We start from the raw sequence: 20210 nt of genomic DNA, 5'->3' as shown, positions 1-20210 counted from the left end.
TTGTGTTTGGGGGCATGATGATTACAAACTTAAAGTCGTAAACAATTTCTAAATGCCCATATAAATTATGCCCCTGACAGCGCTAATCCACTGATTTCGGCACTCAAAGACATCTGAATAGAGTTCCCTGAATCAAAACAACAACTGCCATCTAGTGGCATTTAAAAAAAAAAAAGCTTATCCCGCAATCAAAAAACAAGGTTTGATATAATGCAAAATTTCGAATGATATAAAATCAATTCAAATCAAATCGATTCAGTCAAAAATAAAAAATGAGGTGGAGATATCGATCAGGTTCTTGAAGGATGCGGTTACTCTGGTTTGATCTGTGTCCTTTGAATAATCGAATCTCGAATCTAGTTATATCAGAAAATAGATTAAAGGTATTAAGTTAAAATATAAAACTAATAAGTATATCTCATTTCTCAACATGCTTTGCGGAACTAGTAAAGCCAAATACATGCATCGTGTAAAGTTTATTCATGTTTTTGTATGATTATGTTTGGTTGATTCTAGGTGTCTTTCAGAGCAGCACGCAAAATAAAGTGCCGTGGTGCACATTTGGGGTAGCATTTCATAATTTTTTCGGGATTTTTTTAAATTTTCATCACTTTAAAATCGGTGTTGGTTATTATCTCCAGAGATAGCAGGATCTACCTCTAAAATCAATACAATTCACTTACAGTCTGTTTTAAAAAAAGGGTGGGTGCCGGGTTGTTCCAGACACTGATCCCTTAGCCCTTTCTATTCCCCTTTTGAATGTCGGGTACTAATTGACTCTGACTTTGGCCAGCGGGATAATTAAAGATTAAGAATGGGATGGCATTAAAAAGAAAGATAAGATTTGGGCTGGCTCACTGGCTTTTGGTTCTGTTAATTTGCGTTGGCGTGCAGAGATTTAGGTCCTTTCTCCTCTCTTTCGAAATCACAATGGTGGCGTTGTTTAAAGCTACCACGGAGCATATCCTTTAAAGGATTTAGGGGATTGGCTTCTTTTCGACTTTGAAAGCATTCCATCACAACAACCTCATACGAACTGAGTGAAGATAAAAGAAAGGAGAGAACAATAGATTGAAGCGAAATAGTGAAACGCCGAGGTTATACACTCGCCCTCAATGCTTTGTATAACACCAATCAACTGTAGAAGTCCGTATAAAAGAAAAAGCGATAAAAGCACGTTGATATAACAAGGGGAAAGGGAAAAAAAGTAGACAGGAAAAAATCGGGGATTGTCGGCTTGTAGTGTTTTTTTCTTGTAGAGGGGAGGATAGATTGAGAGTAGAATAATGCGGGTGAGACACACACACATCGCATGCAACAGATAGCAGACATATTATGAGAGCATTCAATAGACTAGCATATAATCGTCCACGCCCCGTCGAGTGTGTCTGATACAATTATTGCACCCTACCTGCACGCCACGTATAGCGGAGCTTCGGCGGATTGGGCCAATAAGCATCGCTGATCGTACAAACTTCTACCATCGCAAAGTGGCGACAGCATTTCGTACATAAGCACCACAGGGACTGCTCGCTCTTTCCATAGGCTCCTATCGTACCTCTTGGGCGGACGCATGAGGCGTTGATAACTGACAGAATTCGTCCTACCAGTATTATTTCTCCCGTTCTCAATCTTCGGGGGTAAATAGATACCGAGTATTCACCGGCAGTAGATAGTTCGGTCTGTGATCTAGTGAGCCGTACGGTGTGGGGCTCTCTTCATTTCTTCGGTGCTGGGTTATGTTTAAAACAAACTTCTAGATCATTTGGGGGTGCATTTTTGGTGTGGTGGTGACAGATTTCTTAGTGGTGACTCTCTTCTCATATTTTGATTTTATTTGTATTTATTGCGGGGGGTTAAAAATCGAGTTGATTTTTTTAAAAACGAGTGAAATAAACGCGGTTGGAATTTGTGGCTTCTCCTTCCCTTTGCTTGTGAACTTCGGTTTTGGTGTTTTATGATCAGAAATAGTTGGTTGGAGGAAAAATGGCGTTTAACTATCTGGTGATTGTGTTCTGCACGACAGCGGGGCGAAGAGGAGCCTTGCTTGGCACAGACGAGGAAGACCTAGTCCTCCTCGTTTCAGTGGTGGTGGACGTTGAAACCAATAAGGTATGGTCAACATTTTCTTCCCTCTCCTCCATCTTTATTTCCTCTCTTTCCTCTCTTTCTCTTGCTCTAATTCTGTTTGCATCTTCACACATCTATCTCTCCCTTTACCTCTGTCTCTCACATCTTCTCTCATACTATTTCATTTATATAATCCACTCATTATTTTCATTAATCACATCTTACCACAATTTATCATTTCTTATTTTTATTAATCACTCAGAAGGATAAGTGGCGGCTTCACTTTTTTGAGTTTGATTAAGTGAACAACATTCCATTTCTGTTTCTCCATATCTTCCTTCTACCCTTTCTATCAGCTCGGATTCTATTCTCTTCCTCTTCTTATCCTTCTGTCCTTTTCAAAACATGTGTATATTCATAAATCTCATCTATGACTTTAGAACTAAACATTATTTTGTAGAGGATATCTGCCGTTCACTCTGCTCATTTGTATTGCCACATCACTAACCTGTTCACTCAATATCTTTCAGCTACACTTCAATGCTTGTGTATTCCCAAACATAATTAAAATCACGGTTGTATTTATGTGCGAGATAATAGTGTTTTGGGGTCGAAGTTAATTGTGCTTGTCATTCCATTTTGGATATTAACGCCATTTTGGCGTCGCGGGTAGTCTTTTCCTTTACTTTCTAGAGAGAGTGGATAGTTATTTCAAAATCAGTTTCAACGTTAGATACTGTATCTGTATCTTTGCGAGTTCTTTTAAGATATCGTTGGTTCTGAAGTGGTATTTGCCTGCTATTTATCACGCTTTACTTCATCTGACATAATGCCTCCTTGTGGACGGATAAGACTCGGTTGCATCTTAACAATGCTGACAAGTTCTATTGTTAACCCTTCCTTGAAAATAGTCTAGATCAGGAGCCGTCCGTAAAGGGTGGGTGTCGCTCAACTGTTCCCCCTTCTCTCTCTCTCTCTCTCTCTCTCTCTCTCTCTCTTCCTCCCTCTCTGCTTTTCTATCAAACCCTCTTCTTTTCGTTCTTTAGTATCTTCCTTCTCCCTCCTCTGTCTACTGACTATCTTTCTATCAACTCGAGTTTATTATTTCCCCTGTCTGTCTATAGATCCTTCTCTCTTTTTTACGTTCCAACTCTCTTATAGAATCGGTATCTGTGTGTCTCCCCTTTTCTCTATTTCCGTCATTTCTACTCACACTTACCTAGCCAGCTCCCTTTCTCTTCTAAAAGTGTGTCGGTATGCGTCTCTCTCGATAGTAAACCCTCTTCAGATATTAATTTGTCTCTCTGTTCTAGGATAACGAACCAAATGATAAAACTGCTGTTATTAAATTATATTAGGAGATAGACAAATCTTCATTATATTCCAATTTCGTAAACTGTACTTGCTATAATTTCTTCTGTTTCGGCTGAAAATGTCCTATTCAGTAAGAGTTGGTTTAAAATTATTTTTTTTAAAAAACAATTCCAGAGAGCTATGTCTCTGTTTTACATATTCCAGAGTATTCGTAATCGCCAAAAGTACAGACGTATCAAGTAGTCAGGGACTTTTCTTCTCCAAAATGACTCCATTCGCAGCAGAATTTCGAACGGTCGGAATAGTCCAGCTCGCTTATATAATTATCCACCTAATATGAACAATATTGGAGTTAAAATAAGGGTTTGCATATCTATTTGCTCCTTTTAGGTGGTGAAATTCAACCAGAACTACATTCGTCCTGAAAACTCCGAGCTGTCAGATGAACTTTGCAATACACTCAGCATAAGACCTGATGTAATTACTGGAGCAGCTAACCTCAGTCGTGTCCTTGCAGAGGTGAGTCTTAATTAATGCATTTTCAAAAAAGTTTGCAAATTGATTTGGTCTTGTATTGAAAGTGTGATGTTCCATGTGTATTGTTTGGTGTTTGTTATAAATGTGAAGTGATCCATATGATAATGATAATTCTGGACCCCCTAAAAAATACTTCGTGATGAGTGTTCCATCCAACAAATGGAAATATATTACACACAAAAATCTTGAAGCATATCGTCTGCTGAGAGACAGTGCTATCTCCATATAAATTAAATGAGTTATAGACCATATGACACTGAGCAGACGGTAAACATGAAATAGATTTCCCCCATTATACTCCAAAGAATAAACCACGATACAAGAAATGATTTTGTCAGTCCATGTTTGATTGTCATCAAACTTGATTCATTCGGGTCATCCTTAATTTGATTAAGGAAATGCAAACCAATTAAGCGTTGATTATTTTAAGATACCGTATCCTGATGATTGATATAATCTTTAAATGGATCAAATATTGAGAGAGTCGGGGATGATTTGCTTGTTGTAAATCATTTCAAACTGTATGATATACTCTCTGTACAGAATCAAACAAAATACATATAACGTTATGATTTAGTTTTGCCACCTCCAATCTCTTATTGCTTTTGGTCATATTCTACCATAAGCCTAAAGAACACCTTATTTCATTTACAGGGGAAATACTTTCAGTACAACTCCTGAAACACGAGTTGGATAGTCCGAAATAGAACAAAAACACTAAACTCGTCAAAGTGGGATTGTCCCCCTCGGGTATTTAATCACAGCACGCATTCACTTGATATCTGTTTCGTACATGTTATAAGCTACGATATAGGGGTGTTCATTCCAATGACCCAGATTTGGCCATTTCATCAGTTATTTTTATGTGAATAACGTATGTGCCATATAATATATGAACATTTAGTGGAATATACGAAAATGTAAAAGGATATACATAATGTAAAGGAATATATGATATAAAGGCAGATATCCCGGCGCCATTTCTATGTTCTGATATCACTGTAGGTCACTCCATCGTATAGCTCAAACACGTGTAGATTCTAACATATCCACAGTGCACACCATTTAAAAACACGGGGTGCTGTTATTATCTACATGGACTGCATTCTAATACAAACTGTAAATAGCGGTAAACATCGTTATCCGAGATTATTATGTTCACCAAATTAAGATAAAGACTTAACGTGCGCCTAGAATAGACTATGGAAATAATCAGTTTGCATGTAGCAATGTAGGAGAAAGAAATCACACAATAGTGTGTAACTCCAAGGCCTTACTACAATAAGGTCCGTATACATACTAGTGTGTGATTTGTAATTTTCACGGCAGCAATAGGCAACAGCTGTTACTCTACCCACCATTACTTTTTTTTTTTTTTACTAAAAATGACGTCACGATATTAAGGTGTGATTCAATATTCATTTACAATGAAAAATATTATGGTATTTTAATCTATTGGTCTTTCGCAAATTGAAATTACTTAATACTCAAGAATGAATAAAGTTTATCAGTAGAACAATAATTTTAGCAGGGAGCTAACTTTTATCGCAAAAATGCATTTTGAAATGCTAGTATTACTATTAGTTCTTGGAATTTGTAGTGACGTTGTACAGGTCTATAGGTATAGTTGAATTATGCGGTTGCGACAAATGTGCTTATGTACTTTACAAAGAACCGCAAGTAGTTTGCCGATTGAATCATTAAATCTTTCTTCTTCACTGTAAGAGGTAATTGTCTTGTAATAGTAGGCACAATGTTATAATATATTCTAGTCACACTAGACTTAGCACCAGTATTAACAGCAAAACAGCAGAAACAGCAACAATAGCAACAATATCTAGACCTATGTATACACTAAAGTATTGTTGATAAGTTTTATGGAAAAGACAGTAAGCGAGAGATTGGCATACCGAAACGAGTATACATGTATCACTGGTCTAGCAAAATCATATACCTCTTTTCATGGCCTTGCTGAATATTAATTAATAAAAACAATTCACCAATGGGATTGACTGTGTCTATATTTCAAGTTGATACATATATCTAAACTTACTTAGAAATAAAATGTATGACCTATACACGATATATGCTTTAAACTAGTCAAGAACTTAGCTGAACCAATTAAGAAAACTAAATAGTATGCATGACTGACGCACCCGAACCAAAACATGGTCTCCACTTATAGGCCTACTATAACTTGTAACCATTACTCGAGAGGCTGTATCAACCCTACAAATCTAAACATAATCTTTCCCCTCTTTGGGACCGATCCTATTTGTCCACAGGCGGTCGGATCTTGTTAATTCTCATGAAATCTATTCGAGTCCACTCGGTTCGCTACTCCTGTTTCTCTGTATCCTTAGTCCCACTAGTAGCGCTTTGTTGTCTGAAGAGGAAAGTCAATATAAATTTGCTAACGACTATTTATACAATCGCGTTTTTTAGTGTACATACGGCAAGTGACAGCATGCGGTGGAGAGGGAGAGTGAATCACAGCTTTGGGAAGACCGGTAGGACATAGAATAAGTCTACCATTTAAGGCCTATGTGTCCCCCGACCCCCCAATAGAAAAAGAAGAAGATCACAGGTTAACTGTATCACCGTTTAAGAAATAGTATGACAACTTATGATGAGAGACGGGAAATAGAAGTTCTATTAGGTATCAAAGCACTTTACGACAATCATATCCATGATAAAGGAATATAATAGGAAACCATGCATATACTGGAAAGGAAAATAGCTTCTGTACCGAACATTATGTTTCGGCGGTAGCCCATATATAAATTTCCACTGTCAGTTGTGCCATTAAACGAAGAACGAGGCATATCTTTAGTAATATATGCATATCTTTTATTTTATCCCCAAATCTGATAGTACCCATTACCCCCAGACCTAAAACAAATGGGGAAGTGATACAAAAAGATAGCGAGGGGCAATCCTGTTTTTAAAAAAACATCGAGTGGTGTATTGAAATTAGGCAATGTACCATGATAGTTTTAGAAGAAGAAAAAATGTCAATTAAGCGGGTATCGGACTGTGTCTATTTTTTAATGAAATTATCAGCAGTCGTGTTTCTATTAACAGCTATTAATAACCTCATGATTACACATCCCTATCTCGTAATACAAAGCGCTGGCGTATGCATACAGAAACTAATACATCACAAAATATCTCATAATATTTGACGTGATATTTTGCCTGCCGTTCATAATGATTCAATTGCAGACCGTCTGCGTCATATCAGGGTATTGTTTACATTTCTTTCTTTCTTTTTTCCCCCTCCGCAATATTGTTCTGTGAGCCTTTCTGGCCATACGTTTAGACCTCGCAGCTATTATCATTTAGATGTGATATTATTTTGATAAGGCTCCGGCGTACACGTGTTTCTCTCGTTTTTCCCCTTTCTTTGGATTTCGAGTGTTGAATAAGAGATAGGATAAAACAAACACAGGCAGACGTCCTGAATGGAAACCCATCTACTGTGGACCGATACAGAAACTATCTGGGAATCTCCAAAGCGTAGTATATTGGACTTGCCCGGTCTTTTCTAGTTTCTGTCCAATGGGACCCAAATTTACCCCTCTCTTTCATGGCACTTGCCTCTTGATTGTTAATATCATTCGTTTTCTATGGTATTTTCCTCTAAATAATAATTTGGACTTCAAAGAGTTATTATAAAAAAGAATTCGAACAGATTATCGAAACAACGATATTTCGAAATCCAACTACATTCTGATTCGCCTTATTTAATTAAGGCATTTGGTGACTGTTGAATTTTAAAGTAAATTTTGAAAAAGCTATTACGAATAATTCCAATGGCTCTTAAGAAATAAAATAGTAGCAATAGCAACACCAATACACACTGTGGATATTTATAAAGGTTAAAACACAACTCTTATTTTGAGACACGAAAATTGATAGGTTTTAAAACAGCAATTGGTACTTATGCATGATGGTAAAATGCTTTTAGTGCAATTACATGTGCATCAATACGGTGATGTATAGCAGTAAAGCATTACTACACATTTCGTTTCCTCCTTAAAATGTCACAAAACAAAACACTTTCTTGATTTTGTAATCCTTTTTCCTCCATCATGCAACAGCCGTTACTCATTGTATGTTGCTAAACAATCCAATTCCTGCTAGGGGTATCATAGCGAGCCAGTTTCCTCCTCTTCCAATAAAAAAAAAAGAAAATAGGTAGACAAAAGATGATGGGAGTTTGAAAGGGAAGAGAAGAAAGAAGATGAAGAATGGCGAGGGGGGATTCTATGGCGAGAAAGTAATGACAGTGAAAGTCGTTGCAAGGATGACGACTAATTAAATACGCTCCTGGAATAATGTTGCAGCAAGGAGGAAATTCCTTGGTTGCAGAAGGGGAAAAGATGTATATTTCTGCCATGCATGTGTGTGTGTTTGTGTGTGTGTGAGAGTGGGGGATTGAGATGGTGGAGGAGGCAGAGTGAGAGAGAGTGGGAGAGAGTGCGCCAAAATATAAAACGGACAAATCGATTCAATATGTTATGATTTGAAATGCTAAAATAATATTCTTCCTTCGAACTAGCAGTACTGCATCCTCTATATTCTCATTACTTATGATCTAAAATGGTTATTATCATTACTCCAAGGCGAATCGTTCCTTAAGAGACCTACTCGCGCTAAAATCATAATTAATTTTGACACGTTATATTGAAATTAATCTCGTAGTGCTAACAGTTGATTTAAAAAACAAATAATATTCATCATTATGATATCAGTTTCATCATTCATAACTGGTGTTAAATCTTGAATTTGAACCATAATCCAAGCTTTATGCTTTAAAACTGATATAGGTCAGACACGTTATTCTTCAGACTTTGTCGATTTAGTAGATGAAAACACCATTGTTGGAGGCTTAAATCAATTTCATGGATATGATTTCGCATAACTGCACGACACGATACGAAATATTGTTTGTTTCGACTGTTCTAGCCGCCAAATGGTTCTTTCGATAACAGTGAAACAAATCCTTAAGCCACATTACAAAATACTATGAAAAAAGAATCATTTATGAGTCATCTGCTTTCTCTTGAATATATGGTTTCGAGAGGTGTTTTTATTTCAAGCAGCGAATATAAGGAATATAACAATTATACCCCAAAAAAATCATCATCGTATATCAGTGAGAGAAGGCGACTCATAATGGGACCAAAACTGAAACTACTCATATCAATAATAATGTAGGATTACCAAAAGACAGGTGCAGGTCGGATTATTAATGTTTAATCGTCATGTTAATTGGTGATTTGATAAGTGAAATAAAGAAAAATAGTTTTTGTAATCAACCTTTGAATACCTGGCACTATCCTAACCATGAATGTATGTAATCATTCAGTTCTCTTTACATGACATGAGATATAGAAATATATCAAAATACTGGTACGCAACAAAAAACTTCGAAGCAGATTAGTTGAGCTGATTTGATTAAAAAAGCTCGAACAGCTTCATCAAACACCGTTTTTGTGGACTAAAAGGTAAATAATAAGAGTATAAAATCAACACAGTGGAAATTGATATTTCTATAAGCTGCATCGGAGGTTTTATAACAAATCTTGATGGGTTTTGAGGGGAAACTTGCCTCTAGTTTGCTTTAGTAATAACCTGACTTTTTAGTATCTGCCATTAAATATTTGTACACTATAACGAGAGTCTACGTGCTAAAATATATAACTAAACCAGATGCTAGGTATGGATGATAATATATGAATATAGAATATCTTGTGGTACAGCCCTATCATCCATCTATGTGGAATTGATATGTGCAAACACCATTAAATGTAGCATATCCTACCCGCATTTTTACAGCTGTGTTGAATTCGTTGCAATATGCAAGAAACAGCACACAGATATACCATCCTTACCAATAATGTTTTTAAAAATATGATGGTACTTCTCGCTGCATATTTAAACCTTGGCATACGGTCATAGAAAGTCCTCGTGTGAGAAATATATTATAATTTATATACACAGCTAGTATAGTCTCTTCACCGCCACTGCCGTGTTTTTGGTGAATTGAATTAGGATTATAATGGTCTTTTTCAAAAGGTTTTTGCACAAAATATAAATTTTAAGGATTTGTACATGTTAACTGAGAAGTTAGTACCATTATGCAATAAACCCGTATTTAACCATAGACCAATTATATCTACTTATAAAACAATTCTCTGTTTATACCATGCGTATGCGATATTTTTAATGCCAGCATTGAGATGGGTGTATCCCAATTTTGACCCCTCTTCCAGTTGCCCCCCTCCCCTCCTCCTCCTCCTCATCCAGTTGCCCCCTAAACGGGAGTTTGATTTACTTCTAGGCATGTTAAGTGGCCCATGATTTCTCATTATACTGAGTATGCTGCGTGACTTATCATGAAATTCACTCGTCACTTCGACCATTCGTCAAACTTGTCTGGCATTGTGACACAATGTGCGTGAGGGTGGCGTGTAAGATCGAGGAATTACCCCTGCTCACGCTGTCACAGGGATTAGGATTGAACAGCACATAGCCTACCTATACACAGGCAACCAAACCAAAGGATACAATGGCATTCGAATAAAAGCTATCCTCTTAACGAAGACGTTACTCATCATGCTAACCACTGCATTACATAATGTTTTGTTCTATTTTAAAGGGAAAGTGTGATGCTGGACGAGAAAGTACACACTATCAAACATCATATTAAGAAGAATAAAACTATACGCCATCTTGAAACTGAGTTGTACTCCAATGTTTGATAATGAACATCTTCATGCCATATTTTCAGTGCCAGTGATTACTACGAAGTCGATTGAATGTGTCTTATGCACTAATTATCCTTGTAATGAAATTGTTAACATCAACATTAGAATACTATGTCGATTTCCAGCACAATATTTTGCCATAAGCATACAATGTGGTAACGATATAATTCAGATCTTTTTACCTCGCTATTGCTACAATAATATGCATATGGTTGTATTCTTTTAAATAGAGCATGTATCAGATTCGCATTATTACACATGCAATATACCTATTATATATGAAAATGAATATGATATTCTACACTTGCGTTAAGAATAAACGTTGAGAGTGTGCGCAGCTGTTGGTTTAAACCAAACTCCACGTGTTACGTTTAATGGTTCTTCGTACAAGTATAATCGAGAAATATGATGTTAAAAAATGATACCATGTAGCTTAGCGGGATGCTGCGTTAATTTTCTTTCTAAAGTACATGTCTAAAATGTAATATATATGATAGATATCACTCATAAGGCATTTAAACATTTTATCGTAATTGGTTCTGCAAAGATAACGGCTCTTTTTATGGTAATGTAATAATTATTTATCAATACGATACAACATAACCAATAAAAATATATTATACATGCCAATGCATTGATAGCAATTAGGAACCCTAAAAGAAACAAATTACTTATCGTCACCGTTGCACTAACGTACATCAAGCTAACACGTTTACATTAGTGTCTTAAAGGGTACACTTTGTATTTAATTTGTGATCCATGAAACTGTTAAAACTAATCTCATAAAGGGAATTGTTATGTTAATCCAGTTTTTCTATTTATTTCACTTAATAACAGTTCTCCTTGTGGTCTGTGTATGAATACAATTGTTATTGAATATATGAAATGATGGGTTGTATTAACGTAAATGTCTTTTGTGCACTAAACGAGCCTAAAGGGTCGCGACCCCGACAAGATTTACCGTGTATTAAAGAAGCCACTTCCTTGAATGCATGCTCATTACAAAGGCTTCAGACTATTCATTAATTCTGATCGCTGAATCAAACGTGGCACACAAAATAAATGATGCAAATCTCTTTCTGAGGAACGAGGACAGTTCCTCGTCTCTCTCTCTCTCTTTTTCCCTCTCTACTTTTCTCCCCTTCTTACCTGTTCTACCTAAAACAGTGACTGTTCCGGTCAAGGGTTTTTATACACCCTATGGAAGCTTCTTAGTATAAGCAGGAACCTGTAGTAGGTCCATGGTATAAGGAACAGAATATACGTTACCCTCTTAAAACCCAAATCCTTCTTTTGGTTCAAAGGGCAATGAAGAGAACTGCATTTTTGCTTCAATATTCAATATATCACACCCTTTGTCAAGGGAAAACGTGATGACGACACATAACACCCCTAAATCTCCTTTTCTCTATCTCTCAACCACAGAAAGCTATACATTCGAATATACAAACTTACTATACCACACTTAATTTACTTTACACCTTGTTATCATTTTACGCAGTTCGACATACTATGAGAGCAACCTCGCTCTCATTCAACCCCATATAGTGCCACTTTCGAGTGGCATGGACTCACTTAACTATGCCATACTTAATTAACTTTACTATGCCATACCTAATTTATTTTACTATGCCATACTTAATTTACTTTACTATTCCATAATTAATTTACTTTACATCTTTTCATCATTTTCGCAGCTTGACAACTATCTGACGACCGAACTGGTGGGCGAGGACGGGAAGACCTTCTGCCTTCTGACCGATGGCCAGCTCCACGTGCGACAATGCATCCACCCACAGACCACCAACAAGGGGATCCCAATCCCAGAGTACTTCTACAACTTCTTCGACCTCCGGAAGGAGTTCAGACGGAAGTACCCCAACGCACCGCACATCACAGACGTCAAGGACATGGCGACCTGTATCCTTTGAATGCATACAAAACTACTATGTGATGTTTTTAGAGAAATACAAAAAGAGAGACGAGAAAGAGAAGAGGTTGAGGGGAGAGAGATGTGAGGAGTAAAGGACATTGTATCCTTTGAATGCTTACAGGGATGCTGTTCGATGTTAATGTGCGTTTCTCATGAAAAAAAGAACAGGAGAGAGAGAGAGAGATAGAAAAGACATGGCGAACTGTATCAGTTGAGACTGTTGAGTACTATTATGTAATTCGATGTTCCTTTATGTTTCTAGTGATTGAAAGACAGAGAGAAGACAAGGTGACCTACAGTATAGAGTTGTAATTCGATGGTTATTTGTGTTTCCATGAAATGTATAGGAGGATTGATTGTGTGCGTATGGGCGTGTGTGTATGTATGTTTGTGATAGAGAGAGGGTGGAAGGGGTAATAATAAAAAGGAGAGAACAAAATACAGGTATAAAGATAATATAGATAATATAGATGAAGGATAAGAGAATGTAGCCGTGGTATATGTAATACATGCATAATGATGTTTCAGACCTGGAACAGAATGTGGGAGAAATAAGCTTGTTAATGATCATGTTAATCGACAATACGCAAAAAGTACACGTGACCTCTGTGATTTGGTGACATTTCTAAGATTTAAAAAACTTTAAATTTCTGCTGACATGGTAGTCTCTAAGTGCAGCGGCACACAATGCAATGCTTACAGACGCTTGAATATATATGGAATCCCAAATCCTGCATGGTTAGTCACCCTCTTCCCGTTCTTGGAAGATTTACCACGAACTCCATGTCATAAGGTTTTTATTGAGACGATGAATGCATTCTACATAGCATAGTTCCGAACGATTCAAACAGGGTAACCCCGTTTCTTCCTGAATCGACTTGCAAGCCGACTCCATTATTAGTTCCTTATCTTATACTGATCTAAGGAGATCTCCCCGATACTTTATTTACTACCCCATTCTTGTATTCACACGAAATCTCCCTTTTTTCTCACCACGGTCCTCGAGGGATCGAAACAACAATCCCTTCCAAAGGCTTCCTTTCTTACTCAAACAAAGTCATATTTCCTGAGACCAAAGTCCAAATTTGAGGAATTCCTCAAACACCTTAGAAAAATATGGATTTTGAAGAGGAAGGGGAGAGGAGACATAATCGGTTTGGGTTCATAGAGGAGAAACATCGAAGACTGCTTCGAGATGGCCCTAACTGGTAAACTTAATGCAAAGAAAATGGCTTTGGTGACATGATATTCGTTTTTTACTCTTTCCTAGATTATGTAAGTTAAGATAGGGTACATATCAGATTTATTATAAAAACAAACAAGTTGTCAAATGAAAATTTTATACTACAATCGCACGGTGTACTTCTGTGACTTATAACCACATCAAAGAAAACAAACAAACAAACGAACTAAAAGCGAGCCACCTTAAGGTTTCACAAAGGGCTCACACCACGAGTACTTCTCATAGGTCAGACTCGTATAATGTCAGATACCAGGCAAAGTGATACTTCATTCAGCATGCCTGATTCTAAACAACCAATTGAACAAACCCATACCTGTAGAATTCCATTTGATTTTTAAAGGCTGCACATCATAGAATTATTTTTTTCCATCGCCAGTAAGATAGTTCAAGCATGAGACGCCTGACACGGATGGCCGAATGCACAGTTCAGCATGCCGCTCCAATCTGTCTGGCCTTGACATAGCTTTATTCAAGGCACTATTTACTCAATTCCATTCAAGTTATCGCTGATAATATATTAATCCTATTTCGATTCCTCCTTTGAGCCTTTCATTTATCTACCGGGCACAGTATGCAGAAGAGCCGTCTGCACACAATTCTCTCAGTTGTTCCGCAATTATTTCAGCCCAAGTCTTTTTGAACAAGAGTGTATACACCTTTTAAAGTTGGTGCCATTGGACTCCCTTAGGCAACACCCATAGTGATAGTTTATTGATGGATCAGTTTTAGATGATAATTTAAGACATAATTTTAAAAATGTGATCATACACACAGGACGAAAGACTTTGAATCGGGGGAGGGGCGATAATGGAATTTGTAAAGGTGTAATATTTTCCCTCACATACAAATTGTGACTACAATAATACGAGGATAAAACCTCTCCAGTCCCCATGTGAATGAATTGCGATAAACATATTGCTATCTTCAAGACCAAGAACATTATGCCGTTAGATTTTCTGAACAAAATGTTTTAGGAAGGTTTTCATGATTTTTGTTTATCTTAGGAAGATGTGATATTATTTTTATGTACGTCGTGATCGCATAGGTTTCACGAGAGATCAAATCAACTTCGGAAAATTTATTGTATATCCCATAGAAATCTTGTCAGATTACGTAATATAGTGTTGTAATGTTTCCAATTTTCAATACTTTATAAACAACAGCCAGTGAAATCAACGTAATTTTAGTTATGTATTTGCTTAATGAACTAAATCGGTCAAACTATACCGTAGTATTCTCCAAGAAGGAAGTGATTTTCATTGTTATTTGGAAACCGTTAAAGTTAAAACTAATATCCTAATGAGATAAGTCACGGTTTACCGTTACCAAACTACTTCTTTTGTGTGATTTAAAAAAGAGAATAAACCAAGGTGGAAAGGCGTTGAGGTAGATTTCCTCTTTAAAAGCTTTAAAGATGCGTAAAGGAAAATCGTTTTATTCTCAATGTATCAAGTAAAGGAAACAGAGTAGCCTATTCAGCGACATCCCACACTGAATTCCGAAAATTCTTTAGACAGTAAAGCACCATTTTTGTTGTTTAAGAATAATATGGTCAACCTTGAGATTGTTTTAGAATTCATGAACTATTTTGAGAACGGCTTCCTCTTTTTCTGTTAGCGATTTCCTCATATAGGTTCCTTGTTCAAACGCGGAATACTAAATTGTAATTCTCTAATTGATCATTTTCATTATCATCGTTTGTAATCCCACATAACGTGCATTGTAACCTACTACTTCCTTTTAGAATGATAAAAGAAAAATAGCTATTCGTTAATGCCAGTTCTGTAGACTTTGCCTCTCGGTTATTTCATTCGAGAGTTCATTCGAGACTTTTTACCCAGTAGCTATTTCGTTCGGTACAAAACTAGAGAGAACGCTTATTAAGTTCAACTCGCTCCCAATATCATCGACCTATACCCCATTTGAACATACGAGAATTTTATGTTTTTCCAGTATTAAAGATGGATCTCCCTATCAAGATAGAAATGACAGGCAAAAGCTATCATATCTTATTGATGAGAATGATTAGTGATAGATTGTCTAGTTATGAGAGCACAAAATGGAAGGCATTATAAGATGCAATCTTGCTATGATGGGAACAGCTCATAATTTTTATCAAACTTTTTGAGAAATGGTGCATAGCTTCCCCATTCACCACAATAAGAAGAATAGCGCATAGAAAAAAATCCCAAATACCGATGATTCGGGGTAACAAGGTACCCCCTTTTCAAATCAATCATCGGTCTTTGGTCCGTGGTACCTGTACGGAGATGATTTTTATTATTATTATTCTTCCGTCCTTTTCTATGGCGATGCATTATCACCGAGTTATAGAAATTGAACAATAGCGGCGACGGTTTTGGATTTTGATAGTATTTTCAGGTTTTATTGTCTTTTTTTGCGGTTTGGCAAAGAGGTAGCTACGCATGAAGGATTATACCACGATGATCAGCGCCTTGAAAACGCAAACAACTTTTTATTCATCGACTTTGTAATATTCAGGTATTTTTTCCATAATGTGACGAGACGTGATTTTGTTTTTCTTAAAGGGAGATTCTTTGATGTGGACATTTCGATAGTAGTGTTATGACCCTTTTCTTATCATTCACTTTTAAACCGTAAACACAGTGAATTTACAGTTTTGTGATTTTGAATATATTTTATATTTATAAAAGCATCACATTAAAGTAATCAAATGAATATTTGTATAAATACATTTTCACAATCACCCCACTATCTAATGGATCATTTGGACTAAGTATAAGATGAAACATTTAATTTTCAACAATAAACTACCTTTTTAGACGAACATTTCAATTGCATTGCCAACATTTTTTTAATTATAGTCCAGAATGTTGTTTTGAATAGTTGTTGAAATAATTGTTTTAACAGTTAAGTTATTATGACGTTCACTGCAATGCTCCAGTAGGAGTTAACTCCCCGTACATACTTCAGTGATGCATGAGAAGGTTTATAGAATATCCTCCTTTTCCAAAAGATTTTCTTTAGTTAACCGTGTCTTATCAGATTGATCATTTCTGCTTTAGTCGATATCCTTTGAAGAAAAAAGGGGAAAAATTGGGAGGGCTAGTTTGTTTATGTCATATTTCCTTTTCAGGTTATGTAAATATGCTTACAAAAGCCGAATTAAATTTTAGAGGTTTATGAAGACTAATCGACTATTAAACTAAGGTTTTATAGATGGTGATTATAAAGATTGACATAAAAACATTTTCAGTTTTGTCTCTCTTAAAGGGAGAATATTTTCGTGCCCTCTAGCTATTTTGGTGCAAAAACAGTCATTGAATGAAATAAATCACCCCATAAGAGTTTAATAGCTAATGGTTTTAATATTGTATACATAATGACACTTTTTAAGCTCTTGACACTAGTGCCGAGTTAGTGCAGAATCGGGAGCCGAATTTTGTTTATCACGAACTACTTCAGTATTACTCGTAGGGAAAGAAAAGGTTTCCTGACTCCTGAGACATACCTAGTAATTAGCTTTACTGACTCACGAGGACTTCAAGCATGTTCAAAATACGGATGAGTTAGTATGGGTTATGCCGGACTTTCCCGAGAACTTTACGCGTTGTGCCGAGGTAAATCGGGATGTACTCGTCACCCAATCGTCACCCAATCGTCACCATTCGGTACAATTCGGTACAAACTAGGTTAATTGAGAAGGGAATCGTTCTGTCACGTATTGCTGCAAACAAAAAAGATTAGCCCTATTGTCAGAATTGAAAGATCGGTTGGCTACCTGTTTAAAACCGAGGAAAGGTGAAAGGTTCAACACCAGTAAGATATCAACAGCTTTGAAATGATGTCTCTTCGATAGAGTTTATCACCAAAAATCGCACATCCCTGAGTGATTTTGTATGGTGTTCACATTTGGGCGTTGATAGTATGAAGACCACTGTTTTATATTTAGATTATTTAGACGTGATTCCTTTCTTCACAAAATCGCAACCAAAGAAACGTGACTTCAAGAATTAGCACCAAAAAACATCCTTGATCCAAAATATGATAAAACAAATCAAAATGGCCACTTATTCTATATTATCCACACCAGGTAGTTTCTGACCTGGTTCACAATTTTCGTTTGGATTGTGGAGAAAATTGTCTAAAAGTATTGTCATGACGTGCAAGCACTAGGGAAACTTTTTTCTATGAATCGCATTTTCCCCATGTTTGATTCTTAATCTACTGAAGATAACACATGATTGTCGAGATGTTGCAATGTGGTTAATTTACTTCATTTTCAATAAACGCTTTTGGGGGTTCGAATCCCAGCATGGCACTAAATGTCCTCTGACAAGCCTTTAATCATTATTTGCCTCTCTCGATCCAGGTCAGTAATCAAGGCATATAATAAGGTTGAACTTGGCGTTTCTACAAATGTGTTCGTAAACATCGTGGGAGGCTGCTGGTATAACTGATGATGTCTTCACAGAAAGAAGTTTGTGATGCTGTGAGGCAAAAAATGTTATCTTGAAATTAAAATAACAATTAGCATTACAAATAATTGAGGATATGCAATACTTAATGGAATTCGTATACTCTCGTGGTTATATAATTTCTAATAGGTAGGATATTAATGGAGCCCTTTGAGGTGATCAAATTCAAGAACCCACCCGAACGGCATGATGTGAGGACAACTTAATTGACTCTTCAACTCGAAGAATCTGGACAGAGCTTAGAAATCTCTGCTCGAGTTATACAATGTCCGCTTCGGTCGCCTTTACAATTAGTTCCAATGCAGGGATAAGTAGCAATCACTGATGCTCGGTATCACCGATACTGTGAGTCTCTTCCCCCTGTTGTTATCGAAACCACGTAAAAGCCCCTTCAAACGGCGAGAGTCAATGGCCCTCGCCCAAGGTAATTAAAGACAAAAGTTATCGATTGGGGATCTGCCTATGTGAAATGACCTTTCTGTGGTGGACCGTTTCTCACATTCGCGGCAAAAATGAAACCTCATTCCCTAAAGCACGCCATTGTCCTACGTCTTAGTCCCATTAAGATGGAAACCATCTTTTCCCATAAAAAGGGGTTTCACTAATCAAAGCACTTAAGTATAGTAATGGTTTACGATGCAGTAGAATGCTACCAATACAGTATGGACGCTCAGCTCAGGTTGTGTCGTTATTTAAAGTATCTAAAACGTTCTGAAACGTTAGGTCTGTTGACGTACGCAAGACTCTGAGGATCTCATGGTTACATAGCCAAGGAATTTGTTCTTAAATAGTTGTCACTGAACTAGATCGATCTGCCTCTGTAATCATGGTATTCAGGTTGAAATGGCAGTTGCTATACGGAAGTAATGACATGCATGTGAGAATATCCTACCAAGAAACATCTCTTGATGGACCACTATTTAGCATCATTCTGTGATATTAGCACATAGGCTCTTTACGGAATGCAAGGCCAGGGCGCAATGTTTTGTCTTTCTCCGAGGTCCCTCTGAACCAGGAACTATTAGGAGTGTCTCAAGTCAAACTACGCATGGGACTTGGTCTATAATCAAACTAGACTAGGTCCAAGTGTTAATCCGCCTTTGTCTCACCGTCTCAATTTAAGAATAGGCGCTTTTATTTCCACTAGGGAACCCCGAGTTATCGATTATGTCTAAACCAAAAGACAGGGATGATCACGACTCATTGTCATGATGAAATCCAGTCGACATTACGAAATTATAGAGTGCGGTTGTTCTTATTCATAAGATATCCTTTTGTACTTCGTGGTTAAATGTATTATGAATTGTCTGCGGATTATAAAGGAAGCTTGGTGTAGGTTTTGATTAGGGAGATGAGAGAATAAATGATATGTCTAGTACTTTTCTTAGCTGTGAACAGATTTACCTGCATGGAGTCGGATTAAAATTTAAAGCAAAGTAGTCTGTAGGTCCAACTATCTTTTCTGTCGGATTTAATCATAGGTAGGAACGCCTTTTATTGCTGAAGTATTAACGTGTTTTTGTGGGTATTTAGGTTTAAAATAATAGTCAGACAGGGCGTTGACCACTTTCGAGTAATGGATTTTAATAATAATGTTCACCATTAAATATATATTCTGGTGAGATTACCTTCCTCCCTCGGTCATCTGAGAGAGCGAGAGAGGGAGGGGAGGGGCATTTCGGATGTAGTTACGGAGAGTAAAACACTCTTCCAAACAGAATTCCAAAGAAGATGTGGATAAACCCTGACTATCATGATGAGGTGCTCATCATTTTCCTCTATGATATAACAGTTCTTTTTTCACCATCTTATTCTTCTTTCTTCACCTCCTCTTCTTCTTCTTCTTCTTTGTTTTTTGTGCGTATGATACAAGATTT

At 36.8% G+C, this 20210-nt stretch overlaps 1 protein-coding gene across 2 annotated transcripts in view; it reads left to right on the top strand.

Moving 5' to 3' along the window:
* Window positions 1–1225: 1225 nt before the first annotated feature.
* Window positions 1226–20210, top strand: part of LOC588026 (epithelial splicing regulatory protein 2) — a 43353-nt gene continuing 24368 nt past the window's right edge. For both annotated transcript variants that reach the window (XR_972664.2, XM_787727.5), the window contains exons 1-3: window positions 1226–2112; window positions 3775–3903; window positions 12395–12617. Coding sequence is in view for 1 of the 2 variants with exons in the window: in XM_787727.5 (XP_792820.1) it covers window positions 1987–2112; window positions 3775–3903; window positions 12395–12617 (478 nt within the window). In the remaining variant the exon portion in view is untranslated. The remainder of the gene's footprint in view (window positions 2113–3774; window positions 3904–12394; window positions 12618–20210) is intronic.

This window comes from Strongylocentrotus purpuratus, unplaced genomic scaffold (assembly GCF_000002235.5).
Source record: "Strongylocentrotus purpuratus isolate Spur 01 unplaced genomic scaffold, Spur_5.0 spur5_scaffold_8, whole genome shotgun sequence".
NCBI lineage: Eukaryota > Metazoa > Echinodermata > Echinoidea > Camarodonta > Strongylocentrotidae > Strongylocentrotus > Strongylocentrotus purpuratus.
Note: the sequence above shows the minus strand (reverse complement) of the source record. Positions and strands in the feature narration are given on the sequence as shown.